General features: G+C 42.3%; 1 protein-coding gene across 1 annotated transcript in view; it reads right to left on the bottom strand.

Annotated features, from left to right (window-relative positions):
* DELE1 (DAP3 binding cell death enhancer 1) overlaps nucleotides 1-21713 on the bottom strand; it is a 43236-nt gene that overhangs the window by 11756 nt on the left and 9767 nt on the right. Inside the window, exons 6-8 of the mRNA XM_087721831.1 lie at nucleotides 12592-12685; nucleotides 4347-4408; nucleotides 822-915 (exon numbers count right to left, since the gene is read on the bottom strand). Of these exons, the coding sequence (XP_087577957.1) occupies nucleotides 822-915; nucleotides 4347-4408; nucleotides 12592-12685 (250 nt within the window). The remainder of the gene's footprint in view (nucleotides 1-821; nucleotides 916-4346; nucleotides 4409-12591; nucleotides 12686-21713) is intronic.

The raw sequence follows: 21713 nt of genomic DNA, 5'->3' as shown, positions 1-21713 counted from the left end.
TTCATATCCTTCAAAGTAAAGGCCAGATATCATGTCTCCTTATCTGTATTGTAGTCAGCACCACCTTCACTACGGAATCTATAAAGCCACAAACTATACTAGATAGATAGATTAAAAACCACCCTACATTTGTGGGTATGTATTCAAAGGGAGGCGGGGAATGACTATAAACAAACAGATTTTTAAATAATAGGGACAGCTGGATTTTAGGGAAAAAGTAAGACTAAGATTGAAACTTGAGCTTAAATATATTAAAATTTCCATGACTATAAGACTGGTGGGAAAGATTATTGGGACCCCCAATAGCAGTCTCAAGTTGATACCAGGACTGCAGCTGGGCAACTAAGTTGGTAGCATAGTAACAATAGCCCTAGCCTAACCCAATTCCACATAAAAGCAATCGTATGCCATTATTGTGAAAGTAGTGTTGTTTGTCACCATAAGGAACTCCTATACCCTAACAACTATCAATTTACCGTTGTTTCTGTTTTTAGCACTCAAATTGGTGTGAGAACAGGTGGTTAGGGTGCAGTACTGCAGGCCACTTCAGCTGACTGTTATCTGCAGTTCAGCGGTTCAAATCTCACCGGCTCAAGGTTAACTCAGCCTTCCATCCTTCCGAGGTGGGTGAAATGAGGACCCAGACTGTGGGGGCGATATGCTGACTTTGTAAACCGCTTAGAGAGGGCTGAAAGCCCTATGAAGTGGTATATAAGTCTAACTGCTATTGCTACTATCAGAAAAATACTAGATTAGGGCAGGCTGCTATCAACGCAACCAAGAATCTATAGATAAGCAAATTATGCCTAGCATTTTATTACCAAGGATGTTGGATGCTACTGAAATGCTGGCTTGAAATGTTTCTTGCACTTGAGAAGCAGCTTCTTTAACTAATTCTTCCTCTTCTAAGTTGGTCTGCAAAGAAAAAAAGGCAAGTGTTAATTACATGTATTTCTTGATAATCTTTTGTATTTTTCACACTGAAGTGGCAATCAATAATAAACTGCACTGTTATTTCAAGGAATATTTTAGGATTACTGAGGGATAGTTTTTAAACTGAGGAATTACAAGCTTGATATAATTTATCTCTTGAAAAAATTACAAAATGAATAATCCTGTATTTTATAGATGAGCTTTCTTTCCAGTGATTTACATAGCAAGTCAAGGTATCTTATAATAGATAAACTCCATATGTTTTTAATTTCTTAGCCTTTTGCCAAACCTTAATTATGAACCTTTGGAAACTGATTTTCAATTTTCTGAAAAGTATTTAATTTACTTAAAAAAAAACTATAAAAATAAATAATTCCCTTTTGCTTTTTTTCCTGCCTTTAATATTAAAATCTCATATCTCATATCATTTACCAAATCCTTTCCCGCCAAAGACGCAACCAATTGATGCAATAACCTTGTAATTGCGCTGTGTGTACATAAATTGATAGAAGTCACCAACTGATAACCCCAACTTTAAACCATTTGGCATGAAAAGTATGGGACATGTGAAATATGTAAATATAATTGATTGGTGCATGTAATTCACAAGCAGAAAAAAACTTTTTGGCAAGCAAAGCCCCTTTTGATTATTTGATGTGATTTGCAGCAATTTTCAAGAAGAGACTGGGCAATCATTTGTCTGGAATGGTCTCCTGTTTGAGCAGGGGCAGAACTAGAAGATCTCCAATGTATCTTCCAACTCTGTTATTTTATGTTTTATTATGCATTAGTCTTAACTGAACTGATGGCTGAAATCATAATACACAAAAGAACATACACTGAGAAGGATCATTAGAGAACCGTCTGTTGGAAGTGTCCCAGGGCGAAGGGGACTGCCCGCAGTTCTAGCCAATTTATGCTGTTTTGGCTCTCTTCTAGCAATCACTGACCCTGGGCCACCAGGTTCTGCATGTGCGCTCCCCACCCTGTAGAGGCTGGCATCCATCGTAAGAGTGAGATGGGACGGGTCTCTGAATAATGTCCCCTACAAGATCGGTGGGGACTGCCACCACTTTAGAGACTGGGTGACGTGTCTGGGGAGGAAAACCTTGAGGGGGGAGCAGCTCCTGTTGCTTTTCTGATGCGGGAGCATAAACCACTGCAGGGTCCTGCTGTGCAAACTGGTCCATGGTACTACCCCAAAGGAGGACACCATTTTCCCTAATAACTGGGACATCAGAAGCAGGGACACTTTGTGAAGGCGCAGGACCCTACTGACTACCTCCCTAAGGCTGAGAATGCGGTATTGGGATAGAAATACTCTCTACTCTCTCTGTCACAATGTCTATGATGATGACTGCGAGATGTAAAATGCAAGTCCCAGGAACGAGGTGACTTTTCTTGAGGTTCACTCCAAACCCGTGATCTCGCAAGGTCTGGATGGTTTGGGCTAGATCCCTCTTTGCTTGACAGGGCGACCTGGACAACAGGGGAATGTCATCCAGGTAGCAAAGAATTCTGATAAGAGAAGATCTTATCAGCACCAGCACCTTCGTGAAGACCCTGGGGGCGAAGGAGAGGCCGAACAGGATGGCTGGGTACTAGAACTGCGCCCCCCATAAGAGAACTGGAGACATCTTCGGTGGTCTGCGAAGATGGGAATGTGAGGATGTCATGTCTACTGAGGTGAGGAAATCGCCTTTTTTGACTTCTTGCAGAATGGTGTGGAGGGAGTGCATTATGAACTGCCGATAATGACGGGAGTAGAAGCCCCAACCCCTCTGATGGAAAGGGATCAGTTGGATGGCCCGAATCCATCAGTAGGCTCCTTTGAGGGCACTGTGATATCGGACATAGTACAAAGTGTTCCTAGGGGGTGGAGAGGAACTCCAGGAGAAGGCCGAATTTGACTGTTTTGATTATCCAATTGTCTGTTGTGGTCTCCTCCCAGCGGTGGGCGAAAAATGATAGGTGATCCGCGATTGGGAGAGAGTCCAGATAGTCATTTTCACTTTGAGAAATAGTGGTTACTTCATCCCCGGTAAGACTTCTTTTGGGGGAGGGGAAACGCTGGGCATTTCTATTCAACCTGTCCTGATTGGATCCCTGTCTGGATGTGAAAGACTGACGTGGTGGACGGGAGAAGGAGATCTCCCGTCAGTTGGCCGAAAAGGCGACCTTCTATAGAATGGAGAGGGACAGCTATTCTGCTTTTTATATATAGAAGAAAGGACATTGCATTTATCTTTAGATTCATTAAAGTAAGGGTCCAAGGGAGCTCCGAAGAGCTGAGTGCTACTAAAAGGAGAGGCCGCAAGGCGCCACTTGGTCTGGATATCCGTCTGCCATAGTTTAAGCCATAGCAGGTGTCTGGCCATGATAGCAGAGGCCATGGCTTTTGAAGCAAACCTGCCAGCGTTTAAGGAGGCATCAGCTGAATATTCGATGGCTGCCCTAATCTTGTTTAGATCCCTGTGTGACCTGGTATCAGTGGTTGTGATGCGCTCCTGAAGCTGCTCAATCCAGACTAGAGCAGCCCTGGAGAAAAATCAAGTGGCTGTGGAGGCCCGCACCGCCCAGGCACCTGCTTGATAACCCTTGACTAATGTTTGATCTGATCTTTTCTCCTCAGACTTGAGAATTTCCTCTGGGGCTCCAGAGGCCACTGTGGGCAAAGACAGGGCTGCAACCGGCACGTCCACTGGAGGAGTCTCAAGAAACTTGGAAAGTTCAATACGGTATGTTTAGAGCTATTTAGTTCTGTAGTATCTTTACTACTTTGGACCTGTATTTCTTCAACCATCTCATGCTTATTCTTTTTGTTGTAGTTTATTTATATATTTTAAAAAAACAGGTAAAACCTTAGGAAATGATAGCTGAGGTATCATTTGTAAGCTCCTGTTTCTTGTATCAATCTAATTATTCTATTATTTTGTTTTAAACCTTTATTCTGTGTGCTAGTTTACCTAATCCTTTTTCTGCTAATAAAAGCTTTTCCTAAATGTCATCCCATATTAGTTTTTCGTATAATGTCTCTTTATTTAATACACCTTTCCAGAACTTTTATCCATCTCCTTCTTTTCTTTAAGAGTGGTCTCTTCTAGCTCTCCCCTAAACTGCTGTTTCAGTCTATTTACTATTCTGGCTTAGTCTCAGCCACACCATTTTTGAGGTTTCAGCCTCTTCCTTTCTACCTTGTGAATCTCTTCCTAGTAAACTTTCCACCAGTTTGCCTCTTACTTTGATCTTAGATTACATAAAAATAAAAAACAGAAAATACTAGGGTACTAATCACTTATGTAAGCTCATACTGTAAAAAAGCATGCTTGCAATATTATCTATAGCAAAAAAAAACAACAACAACAAATAAGATGTTAAAGTCTATTCCACAAACCAAAAATAGGAGAAAGTACCTTCAAATCCAATAGGGAAGAATCTGGTTCAAAGCTGGTACTAGATGGGGAGACAAAATTCCCTGGAATAAAAGATACATTAATGATCAGGTTTTCGTGTTAAAGGTTATCATAGTCCGTATTTACCTTATTGTAGCTACTCTCCTATTCTTCTGTGATACTCTTCAAAATGAGCAACATAATTGTTTCCCTTTTTTCATTAACCAATTTGTGCTGATTTCAGTTTAGTAAAACCCTTGGGAGATTTTCTGTTAGGAAGGCTACTAAAATATATAAACAAATAGTCAATATACTATTGACTTTTACTTTCGTGGTAGAGACTACCAAGATCTACCGAGATAAACTTAGATAGATTTAAAAGGACAAGCTATTTTCTATTTTTAGTAGTCTTAATAAAAATTAAGTCCATTGGAAATTGGACAGTCTAGAAATATTGCAAAAATAAATATTTTATTTGCACTAAGTAAGAGCCAGGTTTGTAGCCTAACTTTTTTTCTTATTAAACTGTCATTGTTTGCCTAATATATATTTTTGCAATGGGATAGGGCTTCATAAAGTGGTACTAGTACTTCACATGATCTTGACTCTATGCCTCTGTTTATACAACCCAGGATTGCATTAGCTTTTTTGGCAGCGGCTGCACAATGCTGCCTTACATTCAGGTGATCATCCACTAGGTCTCCAAGGTCCCCCTCACAGTTACTGTTTTCAGCCAAGTCTTGCCTAAGCTGTACCTTTGATTTTTCTTGCCTAAATGTAAAACTTTGCTTTTCTCTACTTTGAAATTCATTTTGTTCTTCAAGTTTGTCAAGATCTTTTGGGGTCCTGAGCACATATTATTCTGAAATATAAATAACATCTTTCTCTGTATTATTTTTTTAGAATTTTTAAAAACATTTTTTTATTTCCGAAGTTAAAAATACAAAATAAAAATAAGAAAAACAAAAACAAACTGCAAAACAACAAAACACATAGGAAAAAAAAACAATAAAAATATGTACAAGAAGTAAGAAATATATCATTAATATTACTTGTAGACTTATTATGCAAGAGGGAAACGCATCAGATATTTTAGTTTGTTTTTTTCAACATTCACCCAGGGTGGACATTTTATGTTTAATACTGATGTCAACAATATATTTATCATTGTTATTTTTCAGAATTTTTAAAAGACGCAATAACTTTTGGCTTTTGATTCTGCCCATTCTGAATTTTCCTTGCATACTTCTAGAGGGTAGTTCTTTTTTATTATTATTATTATTATTATTATTATTATTATTATTATTATTATTATTATTTAAACACAAATAATACAAACAGTACATACAACTGCATTCCAAAAAAAAGACAAGACAAAAGGAAAAGGGGAAAAACACACATTACAATGCACCACTTTCTCCCCCCCATTATATTTCTTAGATATACAATATATTCCAATTGTGTCTTTATATCCTTCAAAACAACATATATTCTTGAGTAGGTTTATTCCCTTTGCCTTCCACCAACACAGATTTTATAAAATCCCTCCAAAGTTCATTATAATTATTTATTTTAATCATCCCTTTTTAAAGTTTAATTTGTTGTTAATTTATCATTTGTTGCCATATTCCAAATTTCATTATACCACTCATTTCTTTGAATACCCCAATTTCGTTCCCAATATTTAGCCATCACTAATCTAGCTGCCATTATCAAATTTACAATCAATTCCTTTTTTTGTTTCATTTATATCCCGTTTTTCCACTAGGAACAATGCAATCTTTGGTGACATCTCTAGATTTACATCCAACAGTGCTCTAATTTCTCTAAACACCATGTCCCCATATTTTTTGTGCACTATCACAATCCTACCACATGTCTTTTATATGTCCCAGCCTCTTTCTTGCACCTCCAACAAACATTTTTAAGTATAATCTTTATTGTCATTGTACTTAAATACAATGAAATTGGTTTTAACCTCACTGGTGCAAAATTATAACAGAAATGAAAAAAGAAAGAAAAAGGAAAAAAAAACCTAGCGTGTGCATGGAGTGATTGTGATTGTATTTAAAATCTCATAGCCCAAGGATAGAAACTATCTTTAAACCTGTTTGTTCGGCTGGCTATACTTTTGATTTGTATATCTATTTGATTTAATTTACGTGGTGTTAGGTACCACCTCCATATCACTGTATATTCATTTTCCTTAACTCTAACTGACTTATTCTTATATACTCTTCTATTCCAAATATTTTTCCAATCATTATCATTTATTTCTCCCAAATCTGTTTCCCAAATTAATTTTAATTCTTTTGCTGGCTCTTCTAATTCAGTTAATAACCTATTCTTCCTTTCCCTACATATTCTTCATTCATTTTTTATAATCATTTAAAATTTTGTTAATTGTTTATCTTTCTTCTTGAATCTTTCTCTAATTGCATTAAATTCAACCAATTAAATTTAATGTCTTCTAAAACATTTTTTAGTTGTTATATTCTTTATCTTGTTCTTCCAGTTTTCCCTCTTATATATCTGCTCTTCTTTTAGTTTACTAATCCATTCTTTCAATTCAATCTTAGGGAATTTCTCCATTTCTACCACCGGTGTTAAAGGAGAGATTCATGGTAGTAGCCGATATCTCCATTTATTCCAAATATTCCATTGTTTTTTAAAAAGGGATTTTGTATCCTCCTAACAATTTTTTAAATATCCTTTTGAAACTAATATGTTTCTATATGATCACCTATTTCCCTTAACTCTTTCAATTCTATATCCCTCCATATTAAATCTCTAGTTACTACTATAATATCTGGGACCACCTTTAATTGACCCAAGAATTTCTAATATTTGGAAGACTTAGGCCACTAGTGGTAGGATTCAAAAACATTTGCTATTGGTTCAGTGGACGTGGCTAGATGGGGGATAATGTGACTGAGTGGGCATGACCAACATGATATCATGCCCACAGGAAAAGGTAGGAAATTTTTTAAGATTCTTCCCTATCTACTCCCGCCCTCCCTTTGTTAGTCGCACACTTTTCCCCACTTCCTCCACCATCACCAGTCTCTTTGGTTGCTTACCTTCCATGGTGGCTGGTCCAGTCTGGAAGGCAAGCTGACCGGAGTTTTCAGCGGTCCCCAGCCAGCCACCGCTGCTGGGAAGCGGCTGGCAGGCAAAGAAGCCTCTTTGCAAGGCAATGGGATGCGCATGCACGAAGAAGATGGCAGCAATGGCAGCCACTTTTTCGCCAACTGGAGGATTTTTCAGCAGCCTGCAGCCAGCTAGCAGCCTCTTTGAGCAACCAGAGATAGGGGGACCAATTTGGGGACATGGCCAGCTGGCTATTGCTACCGGTTTCCCAAATTGCCCAAAATATCTGCCATTTTCAGTTCAGTTCAGGCAAACGTCTGAAATATCAACAATTTTTCTCTCATCATATTATATCTTTACCCTTTTTTGTTCTTTATTACTCCAATCAGGCTTTTTGCCTTTTTAGCTTGTGTGGCTCTAGCCAACATTCTAGAATTTTTATTACTGTTTTCATAAAATTCCATATTTAAGTATATTGGATTTCTCTGAACCTGTTCTATCTCAATATTTTGCAACTCTTTTCTTTTAGCTGATAGTTCTAATATAATCTTATTCTCTCTACTTTCTATATATTTCCTCTCTAGTTCCCTAATTTCCTCCTCCAAACACTTTATATATTTCTCTTTTTGTATTTTTATATTGTAAGAGTATTTTATCCCTAAACCTCGCAGTACTGCTTTCATTGCATCCCATATTACACCTGTATTACTACCTCCCTCTGGCTGTAGCCAGAGCTGCTGCTCCAGTGCGCAATTTGCTAGTAGTGCGAGCCTTATGCAAGAGGGGCTTAAAGAAAGGTGTGAAAAGCCCAGAGAAAGCTGGAAGGTCTGGAGGAAGGGTTCATCCTCAGACAGCTCCATCTCAAGCTGGGTCTCCTCCCCCAGAATGGAACCCTCACAGGCCAGCAAAGGGGAGGCAGGTCTAGGATCCTTGTGAGGAATAGCCCTCTTTTGAATGTGAGTTCGCTTAGCTCCCTTCTGAGTCCCTGGCATCAGAACTGGAGCCCTGTGAAATTGCAGTGGCTATAAGCCTGCACAGGCTCTCTAGAAGCTGCTAAAGGGCAGCAGGATCAGCATAGGGGTCAACCTCCTCTGGAGCCTCAGGGCTTTGATAGGATAGGCCTCAGGTAGAGATGGTCTCAAGAAGTCCTTTCCAGGGAATCCCCCATAACATCCCTTATGGCCTCCAGCGACATGGAGGGGGAAGGAGAAATCTAATGCCTGGATCCTCTCCTAATCCTGGCAGGGGAGCGAGGATGGAAGGGAGAAGGACTGAATCCCTGAACAGGTGACCTGTATCTGTGAAGGGGGCTAGGCCTATTGCCCTGGGCCTCCCTCCGTTTCTCAACATGTGCTACTGCCTTCTCCAGGGCCCGTTGCCACCGCTGCTCATCCCTGGTTTTTCCTCTGGCAGGGCGATGGGCGGCTGAGGGCAAGGCCGTTCTAGCCCTGGTATGGGGCCCTGAGCATCCTTCCTCTGCCCCTCGATCCCCTTCAGGTAGCAAATTTGAAGCCGCCTCTCCCCTGGCAGCCACCATCTTGTTCAGGCCCTGGTCTACTTACCTGAGCCTATCTGCTCAATCTGGTGGTCAGGAGCCTAACCGGTGTACTGGCTGCATGAAGAGGCTGGAAGGCAGTTCCTGGCAAAGTGGCGTTAGCCGATGCAGAACCGAGCTGGGTTTCTGCAGTGTGCTTGCTATTGGCTGCCATAGAAACAGGGAGGAGGGCATGGGCAAATGCCCATGGGGAAGTGAGCTGATGTGTAGATGTCCCATGAGAACTGGAAGGAGGTTTGGACTCATGAATTATGGTGCTGCTGAGTGGATTGGCTTATACTCCGTCAAAGCCAACCATCTAGAGACTCCAGATGCGAGAAATACCTGAAGAGGAGCTTTCCCATAACATCATACTTGATGCTGATTGGACTCTGGGGTGAGGGAATTTTAATGTGTAACTTTCATGCATTTTTAACCCTGACATTGACTTTGCTTGTTAGAAGAACACTGAAGGTGATCACATCAGTGCAATAGTTATAAATATGAGCCAGTTGCCACGCATCTGAATTTTGATCACATGACCATGAGGAAGTTGCAATGGTCATAACTGTGAAAACAGTTATAAATCACATTTTTCAGTACCATTTTAACTTTGATGGTCACTAAACAAAGTGGTGTAAGTCAAGGACTACCTGTATTCCAAAAGCAAATGAAATACAAGATGGAATTGCTCTGCCAGTAAGGAAACATCATTCCATGCATTCTATAATTCTAAAGTGTATCAATCAAATGAGCCCAACACATAGCTCATAGCTATGATCCACATAGAGATCAGGCATTTTGAAAAGGAAGTTTAATGACATAACAAAGAATATTGAACTATTGAACAAAAGGGAGGCGGGGGAACCCTTGCAGGGCAGAGCTGAAGAATATGCCCAATTCTTAGCGGACAAAATTGCTCGGTTTCGGTCGGACTTGGACTCCACACCTGCAGTTCCAGCCGAGGCACAGGGGAACCAAGTAGAACAGCTCTGGGTTGAGTTTCAGGACGTTACCCCCGGGGATGTGGACAAGGCCATGAGAGCTGTAAGTTCCTCCACCTGTGTTCTGGATCCGTGTCCCTCATGGCTGGTTACTAACTGCAGTGAGGTGACACGAGGCTGGATCCAGGCGGTTGTAACCGCCTCCCTTCGGGAGGGGAACTTCCCCGCCACACTGAAAGTGGCGGTGGTGAGACCCCTCCTGAAGAAACCATCCTTGGATCCAGCTGTTCTTAATAACTATCGCCCGGTCTCCAACCTTCCCTTCTTGGGGAAGGTTGTTGAGAAGGTGGTGGCCTTCCAGCTCCAACGGTCCTTGGAGGAAGCAAACTATCTAGACCCCTTCCAGTCAGGCTTCAGACCCGGTTACAGCACAGAAACCGCTTTGGTCGCATTGATCGATGATCTTTGGAGAGCCAGAGATGAAGGACATTCCTCCATCCTGGTCCTCCTTGACCTCTCAGCGGCTTTCGATACCATCGACCATGGTATCCTTCTGCGACGACTGCGGGAGGTGGGAGTGGGAGGCACCGTGCTACGGTGGTTCTCCTCCTACCTCTCGGACAGGTCGCAGTCGGTGTTAGTGGGGGGGCAGAGATCGTCCCCTAGGCCCCTAAATTATGGGGTGCCGCAGGGCTCGGTCTTATCCCCCCTACTATTCAACATCTACATGAAACCGCTGGGAGAGATCATCCGCAGGCACGGGATTAGATACCATCAATATGCGGACGATACTCAATTGTATCTGTCCGCCCCGTGCCAAATCAATGAAGCGGTAGACGTGATGAGCCGGGGCCTTGAGGCAGTCATGGACTGGATGAGGGTTAACAAGCTTGTGCTCAACCCAGAAAAGACCGAGTGGCTGTTGTGTTTTCCTCCCAAAGATTTGGCTAATATTCCAACACTCAGGCTGGGGGGTCAAATTTTATACCCCTCAGAGAGGGTTCGCAACTTGGGAGTCCTCCTGGATCCACAGCTGTCATTCGACCACCACTTAACGGCTGTGACCAGGGGGGCATTCGCCCAGGTTCGCCTGGTGCGCCAGTTGCGACCCTACCTGAATCGGGAAGCTCTCACAACAGTCACTCGGGCCCTTGTGACCTCTAGGCTGGAATACTGCAATGTGCTCTACATGGGGCTGCCCTTGAGGAGCATCCGGCGACTTCAGCTAGTGCAGAACGCGGCCGCGCGAGTGATTGCGGGTGCACCTCGATTCACCCGCATAACACCTATCCTCCGCGAGCTGCGCTGGCTACCTGTCGATCTCCGGATGCGCTTCAAGGTGTTATTAATCACCCATAAAGCCCTACATGGCAGTGGATCTGGATACTTGAGAGACCGCCTTCTGCCAATTACTTCCCTGCGACCTATAAGATCCCATAGACTAGGCCTCCTCCGCATTCCATCGGCCAGCCAGTGTCGGCTGGCAACTACAAGGAGGAGGGCCTTCTCAGCAGTAGCCCCGACCCTTTGGAACGAGCTCCCCGTGGAGATTCGTACCCTCTCCACCGTCCAAGCCTTCCGCATAGCCTTGAAGAACTGGCTCGCCCGTCAGGCCTGGGGATAGGATAGTTACCCCGCCCGAATGATGAATGTATGTTGGTTATTATTTTACTATATGTTGTTATCTTAATGTTTGTATTCCCCCCCTTCCCGGTTTTGTGTGAGCCGCCCTGAGTCCCCTCAGGGAAAAGGGCGGCCTACAAATGCTAATAAACCACTAATAGACATTAATGACTTCCACCTTCAATAATTTTTCATATCCTTCAAAGTAAAGGTCAGATATCATGTCTCCTTAACTGTATTGTAGTTAGCACCACCTTCACTACAGAATCTATAAAGCCACAAACTATACTAGATAGATTAAAAACCACCCTACATTTTTGGGTATATATTCAAAGGGAGGTGGGGAGTGACTATAAACAAACAGATTTTATAAATGATAGGGACAACTGGATTTTAGGGAAAAAGTAAGACTAAGATTGAAACTTGAGCTTAAATATATTAAAATTTCCATGACTATAAGACTGGTGGGAAAGATTATTGGGACCCCCAATAGCAGTCTCAAGTTGATACCAGGACTGCAGCTGGGCAACTAGGTTGGTAGCACAGTAACAATAGCCCTAGCCTAACCCAATTCCACATAGAAGCAATTGTATGCCATTATCTGTGAAAGTAGTGTTGTTTGTCACCATAAGGAACTCCTATACCCTCACAACTATCAATTTACCGTTGTTTCTGTTTTTAGCACTCAAATTGGTGTGAGAACAGGCTGTATATCTTTCTTTTAGGTAGAAAATCAATTGTGCTTCCAATACTAAGAGCCGAGGTGGCGCAGTGGTTAGGGTGCAGTACTGCAGGCCACTTCAGCTGACTGTTATCTGCAGTTCAGCGGTTCAAATCTCACCGGCTCAAGATTAACTCAGCCTTCCATCCTTCCGAGGTGGGTGAAATAAGGACCCAGACTGTGGGGGCGATATGCTGACTTTGTAAACCGCTTAGAGAGGGCTGAAAGCCCTATGAAGTGGTATATAAGTCTAACTGCTATTGCTACTATCAGAAAAATACTAGATTAGGGCAGGCTGCTATCAACGCAACCAAGAATCTATAGATAAGCAAATTATGCCTAGCATTTTATTACCAAGGATGTTGGATGCTACTGAAATGCTGGCTTGAAATGTTTCTTGCACTTGAGAAGCAGCTTCTTTAACTAATTCTTCCTCTTCTAAGTTGGTCTGCAAAGAAAAAAAGGCAAGTGTTAATTACATGTATTTCTTGATAATCTTTTGTATTTTTCACACTGAAGTGGCAATCAATAATAAACTGCACTGTTATTTCAAGGAATATTTTAGGATTATTGAGGGATAGTTTTTAAACTGAGGAATTACAAGCTTGATATAATTTATCTCTTGAAAAAATTACAAAATGAATAATCCTGTATTTTATAGATGAGCTTTCTTTCCAGTGATTTACACAGCAAGTCAAGGTATCTTATAATAGATAAACTCCACATGTTTTTAATTTCTTAGCCTTTTGCCAAACCTTAATTATGAACCTTTGGAAACTGATTTTCAATTTTCTGAAAAGTATTTAGTTTACTTTTTTAAAAAAACTATAAAAATAAATAATTCCCTCTTGCTTGTGATTTGCACTCTGGGGCTCCAGAGGCCACTGTGGGCAAAGACAGGGCTGCAACCGGCGCGTCCACTGGAGGAGTCTCAAGAAACTTGGAAAGTTCAGGAGTGACATTGTAGAGGCCTTTGTCCAAGTTGGTTGGATGGGGACCTATGCTAGGAGAGTTCCACAACTGTTGAACAACATTCAGAAATATCTTTGGAGATGGAATAACTTCCTTTTCCACTACAGGTTCAGAGAAAAAAGTGTTAGGACGTTCAGACGAGGTAGGAGCTGCAGTCTGATGAGTAAAAGGGGTGGGAGAAGCAGAAGGTAAGTTAGCTGCTTTTATTGCTTTGAACAGGAGGAACTTAAAGCGATCAGTTTTGAACAATCTGGCAAAGGCAGGGACATCAGGGGTGATACTCTCGTCATCTGATAGATCCGAATCTCTGAGGTTATCCTGATTCCCAAATATGGAAGTCTGAGTGACAGAAACCGAAGCAGGATTTTGTTGGGGGTTTCTAGACCTATGCCTGTGCCCATGAAGTGACCCAGAAGAAGGGCGCTGCTGAAGCCTGCAGCAATGCCCTGTTTTACGGCTTCCGAGATTATGGCAACCATTTCTGTAGGAGAGGAGATTGAGGCCTGGAGCACCACTGAGGTCTGAGCAGGAGGGCGACCTGCCTGTTCAAAGGTACGATCCCTATTGAGGGGAACATCAAAAAAATTTCCCCCGTTATCTGGTTCGATGAAAGATGACGATGAGGAGGACGACAATTCCCATCAGATTCGTCCAAGGGCTGACAAACCTCCATGAGTGGTAGATCTGGGAGGGGGGGTAGGAGAGGGAGATGGATCCCCTATGGTGGGAGGAAGAGGGGCCTGGATGTCCTGGGCCCACTGAAATTCCTTCTCCAGGGCCTATTGTCTGCGTTCCTCTGTCCTGATGGAGGTTTTGCCTCTATCAGGAGCCTCCTTAGCAGCCTGTTTGCAGCTGCACCTCACCCCCAATGGTCCTGCCTCCTCTAAATCCCGATTTGGAACAGACCCTTGATCAGCCATGCCTGCCTGAACTCCAGCCCCCTGAACCAAAGTAGGTTGGAACAGTGACCCGACAAAAGGGCGAACAACAAAACCGCACCGACTAAACCGCATCGCTAAATCTGCGATGTCATCAACGCGACGACGACAGCGCCCCGACAACAGCGTGGAGACAGAAGGGCAATTTCAGTCGACAGAAGGGCAATTTAAGTTAAGGTAATGGTTAGGTTTAGGGTTAGGTTTACGTTTAGGGTTAGGTTTAGTTTTACAGCCAAGTAGCTGGAGCTTACTCGTGGTTGCAAGGCTGCTGAGGGAAGTCTGGAAGGCAATTTTGAATCTCCCGCCCCAATTTAGGGCCAGATAATTTTTTCCAATCCAATTATAAATTTTGAAAAATGCCAATTAGTTATTAGACAAAATTAAGGAGATCAATTCTCACAGCTTCTCCTAGGTTGGACTGAGTCTAAACTAGGATGAGTCACCAGGGCTCGATGATATCACAAGTGTAGACTCAATCCAATTGGTTACTGGACAGAGCAACCCAGTCTGGCTGCTGTTTCCACAATTATAGGAGAATGTCTGTGTCCCAATATTGCTTTTAAAGCGCACTGTAAACCAGTACCCTCAAACAGAGTACCTGGATGGGAGACTACCAAGTGATTCCAGAATTGTACGCTTGACAAGCAAGTGAGATAGGCTGGGATATGAGAGTGGCCATGTCCCAAATTTTAATCTAACATGTTAACAGTGTCCTTCACTGGACACTTTTCATAAGCACCCTCTAACAGTGGGTGCTAATGAAAAGGACATCCCCAGTCTTTTCTTCAACAGACACTGTTAACAAGCATTCCTAAATAGAGTACTTGGATGGGATGGGAGACCACAAGGCAATCCCAAAATTGTATATTTGGCAGGGAAGTCTTGAGACTTTGGCAACACTTGTGATTTTCTTTTTCCTAGCACTGTTTGCATTTTCCAACAGCAGACAGGGCCTTAACCCTGTAAAATGGCCAGTGCTTTTCCTTTGCAGGAAAGTGTGAATTCTATCAGAATTCTCTTTGTCACAGGAAGAAAATGCTGCTTGCCCGCCCCTGCATCTTTCCCAGGGGTGACATGTTGTGAGACCACCACCTGGGCATCAATGGTGGGAGTCAAATAATTTAATAACCAGTTTTCTGATCTAATGACCAGATGAGTAGGCATGGCTGGGCAGTCATATGACTGGGTGGGCATGGCTAACTCAATGTCACTCACGTCGAGAGGTGCTTTTCCTTGCCTGACCTGTGTGACTGGGGATGCTGCAACGGGTGTAAGTGTGAAAAACGGTCATAAGTCACTTTTTTCAGTGCCATTGTAACTTTGGTCACTAAACAAACTGTTGTAAGTCAAGGATTACCTGTACAAAAATACAAAAAGCTTCTTTGCTTGTAAAAAGCTGTTCTAAATACCAAACATTACATTAAAAAGACCTGCAAGCTGGTGTTACAAATCAGGCAGGGTGCCAGAGCACCTTGAGGAATTAAAATAGTTAAAATGCAATGATAACTATCAGCACCCAACTCTCATAAAGTGAAACCCTTTAACAGAGAGGTCATTTAAGATCTCCAGAAAGAGCACACTCAGGAGAAACAATCCTTAGATCCATTTGCAGCACTTAAAGTTAACAGCTGGCCTCACTCACACCATCGCAGCTGCAGGGCAAGGTGCCCTTGACTCTCTGAGAAAAGAATGTTATTTTGACTATATCTCACCCATACTCTATATAATCCTCCCCTCCCACTTTCCCACATTAGAAATTGTGCCAAATCTAAGGGCCCAATGTAAAAGATGGCTTCCAGGTCTGTCTGGCCGGCTCCCTTTCAGCAGAAAAGTGTGTCCTCTAACAAGATTAACACAGGGGTTAAAATCATACATCTAGTAACCTCTCCACCACCATCCCAGGGGGACCTTTTGGCTTATCCAATTGCTTTACCAGTCTTATTTGCCTTTACATCCCAACTTTTCACCCAGGCAGCTTCAGACAAAGGGTACCCTTTCCAATGAACTAAATATTGTAAACAATACCTATATAACCTAGAGTCTAAGATTTTCTTCACTTCATAATGGGTTTCTCCCAGCACTACTACAGGTGGAGGTGGTGGCTGGGTCTGAGGTCTTAACCTAGACCCAAGAGCCAGTTTCAGTAGGGTACAATGAAACACAGGATGCACTTTTCCTAGTATGTGGGGGAGGCTAAGCTGAACTGTCACTGGGTTCATTACGTTCACAATTGGAAATGGATCTAAAAATTTAGGTCCCAGTTTTTGCTAGGCAGTCTGAACTGTATGTATTTGATTGATAGGAAAACTTTGTCTCCCACTCGGAAGTGGGGTTGAAGAGAACATTGTTTGTTCGCCTGCTTTTTGTATTCCTCAGCAGCGTCTGCCAGCACTTTCTTTGTATTCTCCCACCTTTTCTTTAGGTACTATATCCACTCTGTCAAAGTCATTGAAGAGTGGGGCTCTCTAGGCAGTCCATGCATGGGGACGAATTTCATGCCACTGGTAACTTGGAAAGGGTCAATCCAGTGCTGCTATGCATGGCGTTATTGTAAGCAACTTCTGCAACCGGCAATAGGTTCGTACAGTTCTCTTATTTGTAGTCCACATAGCAGCTTATATACTGTTCCACCATTGTGTTCATCGTTCTGTTGCACCGTTCGTACTCTGATGAAAAGCCGAGCTAAGTCCTTGTGTGGATCCGACGTACCTCAGAAACTCCCTCCAGGACTTGGCCATAAACTGGACTCCTTGGTCAGAGATGATTTGGCAGGGTATCCCGTGCAGTCGGTAGATATGATTGATGGAACAGTTTAGCTAGCTTCTTTGCCGAAGGCAATCTGGAGCAAGCAGTGAAGTGGGCTTGCTTGGAAAATAAACCAATTACTGTCCAGATCATTGTGTAGTCGTCCCCCCACTTTCTGGGAGTTCAACTATGAAGTCCATTGTGATTTCTTCCCAAGGTCTGCTGCAGTTTGCCATTTGCTGAAGGAGTCCAGGGGGGTTTTCTGGTCTCATTTTCATAGCAGCACAGGTGGCACAGCTCTTTACATAATCTTTTACATATGCCTTCATCTTTGGCCACCACAATTGCCTCCTAGTGAGGTGAAGGGTTTTCAGAAATCCAAAATGTCCAACAAGCGTCGAGTCATGGCTGCGCTGTAACACCTCCAGTCTCAAGCTCGCAGGGGCATATAGTTTGGATCCTTTCCATGCTAGTCCATCCCTCATGGTCAAGACATCTTTATTGTCAGTGAGCCAGGGGTCGGCTGGTAGCATGGTTTTTAACGCAGCTGTCAGTTTGTCCTGGCTGGGGTCAGGTGAGTTGGAGGAAAGGACTTGCCCCGTCTGCCAGTCCTCCAGCATCAGTCCTGGGGCAGATCGATCTCCACTTCCTCCATCAACACATACTAGTGTTGTATAGGGTTCACAGGGTGTCACGTGAGACCCAGGTGTGGTAGTCATTGTTGAGGCCATCTTTGAAGCAGTTGATGAGGATGTCTTCAGTCCATGTGGCTAACCGGCCTTTGGGGTCTTTGAGGAGCGATCTGCGCAGGTGAAGTGGTTTGTGCAGCTTGGTCTGGGATGAATCAGGAACCTTGGGTAGCTGTCTGTGCAAGATGTTCTTGGGCTCTTCGACTCCCCCTCACCTGTTGTATCAGGAACAGGGATTGGTTCAGCAGGGCTTCCTCTGGGTTTCCCTCTGGGGAGGGTCTTCCCTTTACCCCACATCCCTTGCCCATCTCAGCCTGATTGGCTTCTGGTTGAAGTCATTGTACCTCAGCTCGAGCACAGTGTGGTCTAGTGGGAGAGCCGGCCATAGCTCCAGTTTCGTCCAGCTCACTCCTGTGGGATGATCAGTGGTTCCTGAACCACAAAGACTCCTGCTCGATAAAAGGATGGACGGCCCTTGGTGGGAGGAAAACTATATGTCCCAGCTAGTCAAAAATTAAAGCTCATGCAAAGCATGGCAGAGCACTTTGGGTTTGTTAAGACACTCCATCTACTAAAAAGGCAATTTTGGTGGCCATCTCTAAAGGAGGACATTGAGGCCTCCGTCACCAGCTGCCTTAATTGTGCTTCTGCTGAAAGATGACAAGGAAAAAGCCTGGCCTCTTGCAACCAGTAGCTGAACCTTCAGCACCCTGGAGAGAGTTCTCCATGCATTTCATCATAGAGCTGCTCAAAAGTGCAGGAAACACTGTCATTTGGGTAGTGACTTCATTCCATGCCAGAAAATCCCTACAGCTAAAGCACTAGCACAGGAGTCTTCAACCTTAAACTTTCCATTTGAACCCGTTTCCCACAGAAAACACCAGGCCACAAAACCTTGTTGGGCATGGCCAACTCAATGTCACTCACTCCCACCCAGTAGTATGCAAAGCCTTAGACAAAGCAAGAGCAGCTTACAAAGTGCAAGCAGATAAAAAGTCAATAGAGCCAAAGTCATTCCAAGTTGGGTATAGGGCAATGTTGGTGAATCTTTTTAGTACCGAGTGCCAAAATGGGAGCGTGTATGCATGCGAGGGAATGCCAGAAACTGGAAGAGCAGCTTCATGGCACACCGGAAACCGGAAGAGCAGCTGAGCTTTTGGTTTCTGACGCACACATGCACGCTGGCCAGTTCTTGGTAATACTGTGTGTTGTGCCATATTTTCTCCACTTGTTGATGACTGTCTTCACTGTGTTCTATGATATATGAAATGCCTTGGATTTTTTTTTCTACTCTCCTCCTGACTGATACCTCCCAAGGACCCTTTTGATGCTTTGTAAGCTCTTTGCAGTTCATGGCTTTTACTATAAAAAGCCAACTGAGAAAATGTCAGAAAAAAAATTACCAGACCAAGTTACCTTTATATGGGCTTGATTAGAATCACTTTAATTGGTGGCAAATGACTATTTACTATCATTTTGAATGTGATTGGCTAATTCTGAACACAGTCACATCCCACTTATGTGGCTGCATAAGTATGCATACCTTCTTTCTTATACATTCTTCTGCACACTTACGCAGCTACATTATTCTAGTTTTTTATTGTTATTTCCTCTGAAAAAGGTTTCTTTTTCCATTGAATTGTGCAGCTTGTATGTTATATTAAGGATCTAAAAAAATTGATGTGATCTGAACTTTTAACATCTCGAAAACCTGGCATTTTAACAGTTGTGTGTAGACTTTTTATATCAACTATATCCACTTCTGTTTGTATAGTCTTCAAAATGGCAATGACAGTAAGAATGTTAACTTAAAATGCCTCTCAAATCAAGCACAGCAAGTTTCTGAGAGCTCTAACATACAGTATCTGAACAAAGTAACAATATCTTGACCACATTAAAAAGTGCTGCTAGATGCTATAAATGATCATTATCACGGTCAACAAAAATGTTATACAGTAATATGAACCAGTTAGCTCTGCTGCATTTTTAATACAATTTGCCTATTTCAGCTTCCCCCCCAAAAAGAAGTGGCGGTTTCATAGGCATAGAGAGGGCAGAAGTGAAGCCGTGACATGGATTATTTTGTTTTCTCACTCCAAAAGTCTACAAGGGCCTTCATAGGTCTCCAGCTCTGGCTTCTACAAAAGCAAGCATCCATGAGATTCCAAGTCTTTTCACGATAATGAAGAGGAGTAATGTTGTGAGATGTCACTAATAATCTGACTATGATAATTTCTTACATTTAGGAGCAAATTATTGAGGATATATATTGTATAATTTCTTACATTTAGGAGCAAATTATTGAGGATATATATTGTTTTTTGATTGTTAGAGCCCAAGATGTTGGGTCTATAAAGTCCTATGTGGTTTTGCTTCAAGGTACTGAATCTATGATTTTTAAATATATTCTATCAACTTCCTCTATGTAGTGAACTTGGTGTCTACTCAAAAGTAATCTCAATGAATTAAACAGCATTAAGAATCATTTTCTATAACCAATGTTATTCTAACTTCTTGTTTCAATTTCTTTTTTGAGATATGATTCTAACTACATCCCCTTTTGTAAGGGTTAAGTGATTCATAAGGTAACTAGGAGGCATATCTGTATTTTTCAGCAATAACATGTCCTTTAATTATATATTGAACTGTACCATATACTCCAGAATCAAATTTTATTTCCTGGCCATAGTTATAGGAAAATCAAATTACTATTAATACATTTTATTATTTAGCATTAAAATCAATTTTCTTTAAAGTTTGGGGAGTTAAAAAACAGGCTAACTCCGGGATGGTGAACCTATAGCATGCAAGGTTCTGAGTTCAGCCTTTTTTGAAGCCATTTTTCGCCCTCCCCAGGCTGCAGAGGCTTTATAGGAGCCTGGGAAGGGCGAAAACAGCTTCCCCCCCATGGAGGCCCCATGGAGGCTTCAGGAGCTTCCCTGAAGCCTCTGGAGTGCAAAAAAACCAGCAAACCGGAAGTTCAGGTACGTAGTGCCGGTTTAAGCCCTCCGGAGCCTTCAGGAGGCTTCCCTGAAGGCTCCATAGGAACAAAAAATGACACAACGGACAAACCGTTGTGCCCAGAGGGCCAGTTTTTTGCGCTCCGGAGGCTTCAGGGAAGCTCCTGAAGCCTCTGGAGGGGCTCCGGGGGGGAGGGGGAGGCTGTTTTCACCCTTCCCAGGGTCCTATAAAGCCTCTAGAGCCTGGGGAGGGCAAAAAAAGTGTGCAAAAATAGGGGGGAAAGCCTGTCACGCACGCATGCACGCTGAGGGAGTTGCGTATTGCATTATGAGTGCGGCACGCCTGCGCACGACCCCCCTGGGTTCCCCCTGCTTATGGCACACGAGCCAAAAAACGTTCGCCATCGCTGGGCTAACTACATTAAATCATGATACTTAAAATATGCATTTTTAATTTTGATGCATGTTTTTCTCATTCTAAAGCCAATGATTTCTGCATTGATTTGGTGCCATCAAGAAGTGCAAATATATGATACATTTCATATTCAAAGGCCAATATATTTGGACATGTTTTTATGTGTGTGTGACTAAATACATTAAAAGTAGTTCTATTCTGTTCTTGATATTCTATTTTATCTTAAAACTTTTTTAAAAAAAATCAATGTAATATTACTTGAGAGCAATACGGTATGTTTAGAGCTATTTAGTTCTGTAGTATCTTTACTACTTTGGACCTATATTTCTTCAACCATCTCATGCTTATTCTTTTTGTTGTAGTTTATTTATATATTTTTTTAAAAACAGGTAAAACCTTAGGAAATGATAGCTGAGGTATCATTTGTAAGCTCCTGTTTCTTGTATCAATCTAATTATTCTATTATTTTGTTTTAAACCTTTATTCTGTGTGCTAGCTTTACCTAATGCTTTTTCTGCTAATAAAAGCTTTTCCTAAATGTCATCCCATATTAGTTTTTCATATAATGTCTCTTTATTTAATACATCTTTCCAGAACTTTTATCCATGTCCTTCTTTTCTTTAAGAGTGGTCTCTTCTAGCTCTCCCCTAAACTGCTGTTTCAGTCTATTTACTATTCTGGTTTAGTCTCAGCCACACCATTTTTGAGGTTTCAGCCTCTTCCTTTCTACCTTGTGAATCTCTTCCTAGTAAACTTT

The sequence above is a fragment of the Thamnophis sirtalis genome, unplaced genomic scaffold, assembly GCF_051295495.1.
Source record: "Thamnophis sirtalis isolate CommonGarterSnake01/CBP01778 unplaced genomic scaffold, rThaSir2_p1.2 scaffold_8, whole genome shotgun sequence".
Lineage (NCBI taxonomy): Eukaryota > Metazoa > Chordata > Lepidosauria > Squamata > Natricidae > Thamnophis > Thamnophis sirtalis.
This window is presented reverse-complemented; position numbering and strand designations above follow the sequence as displayed.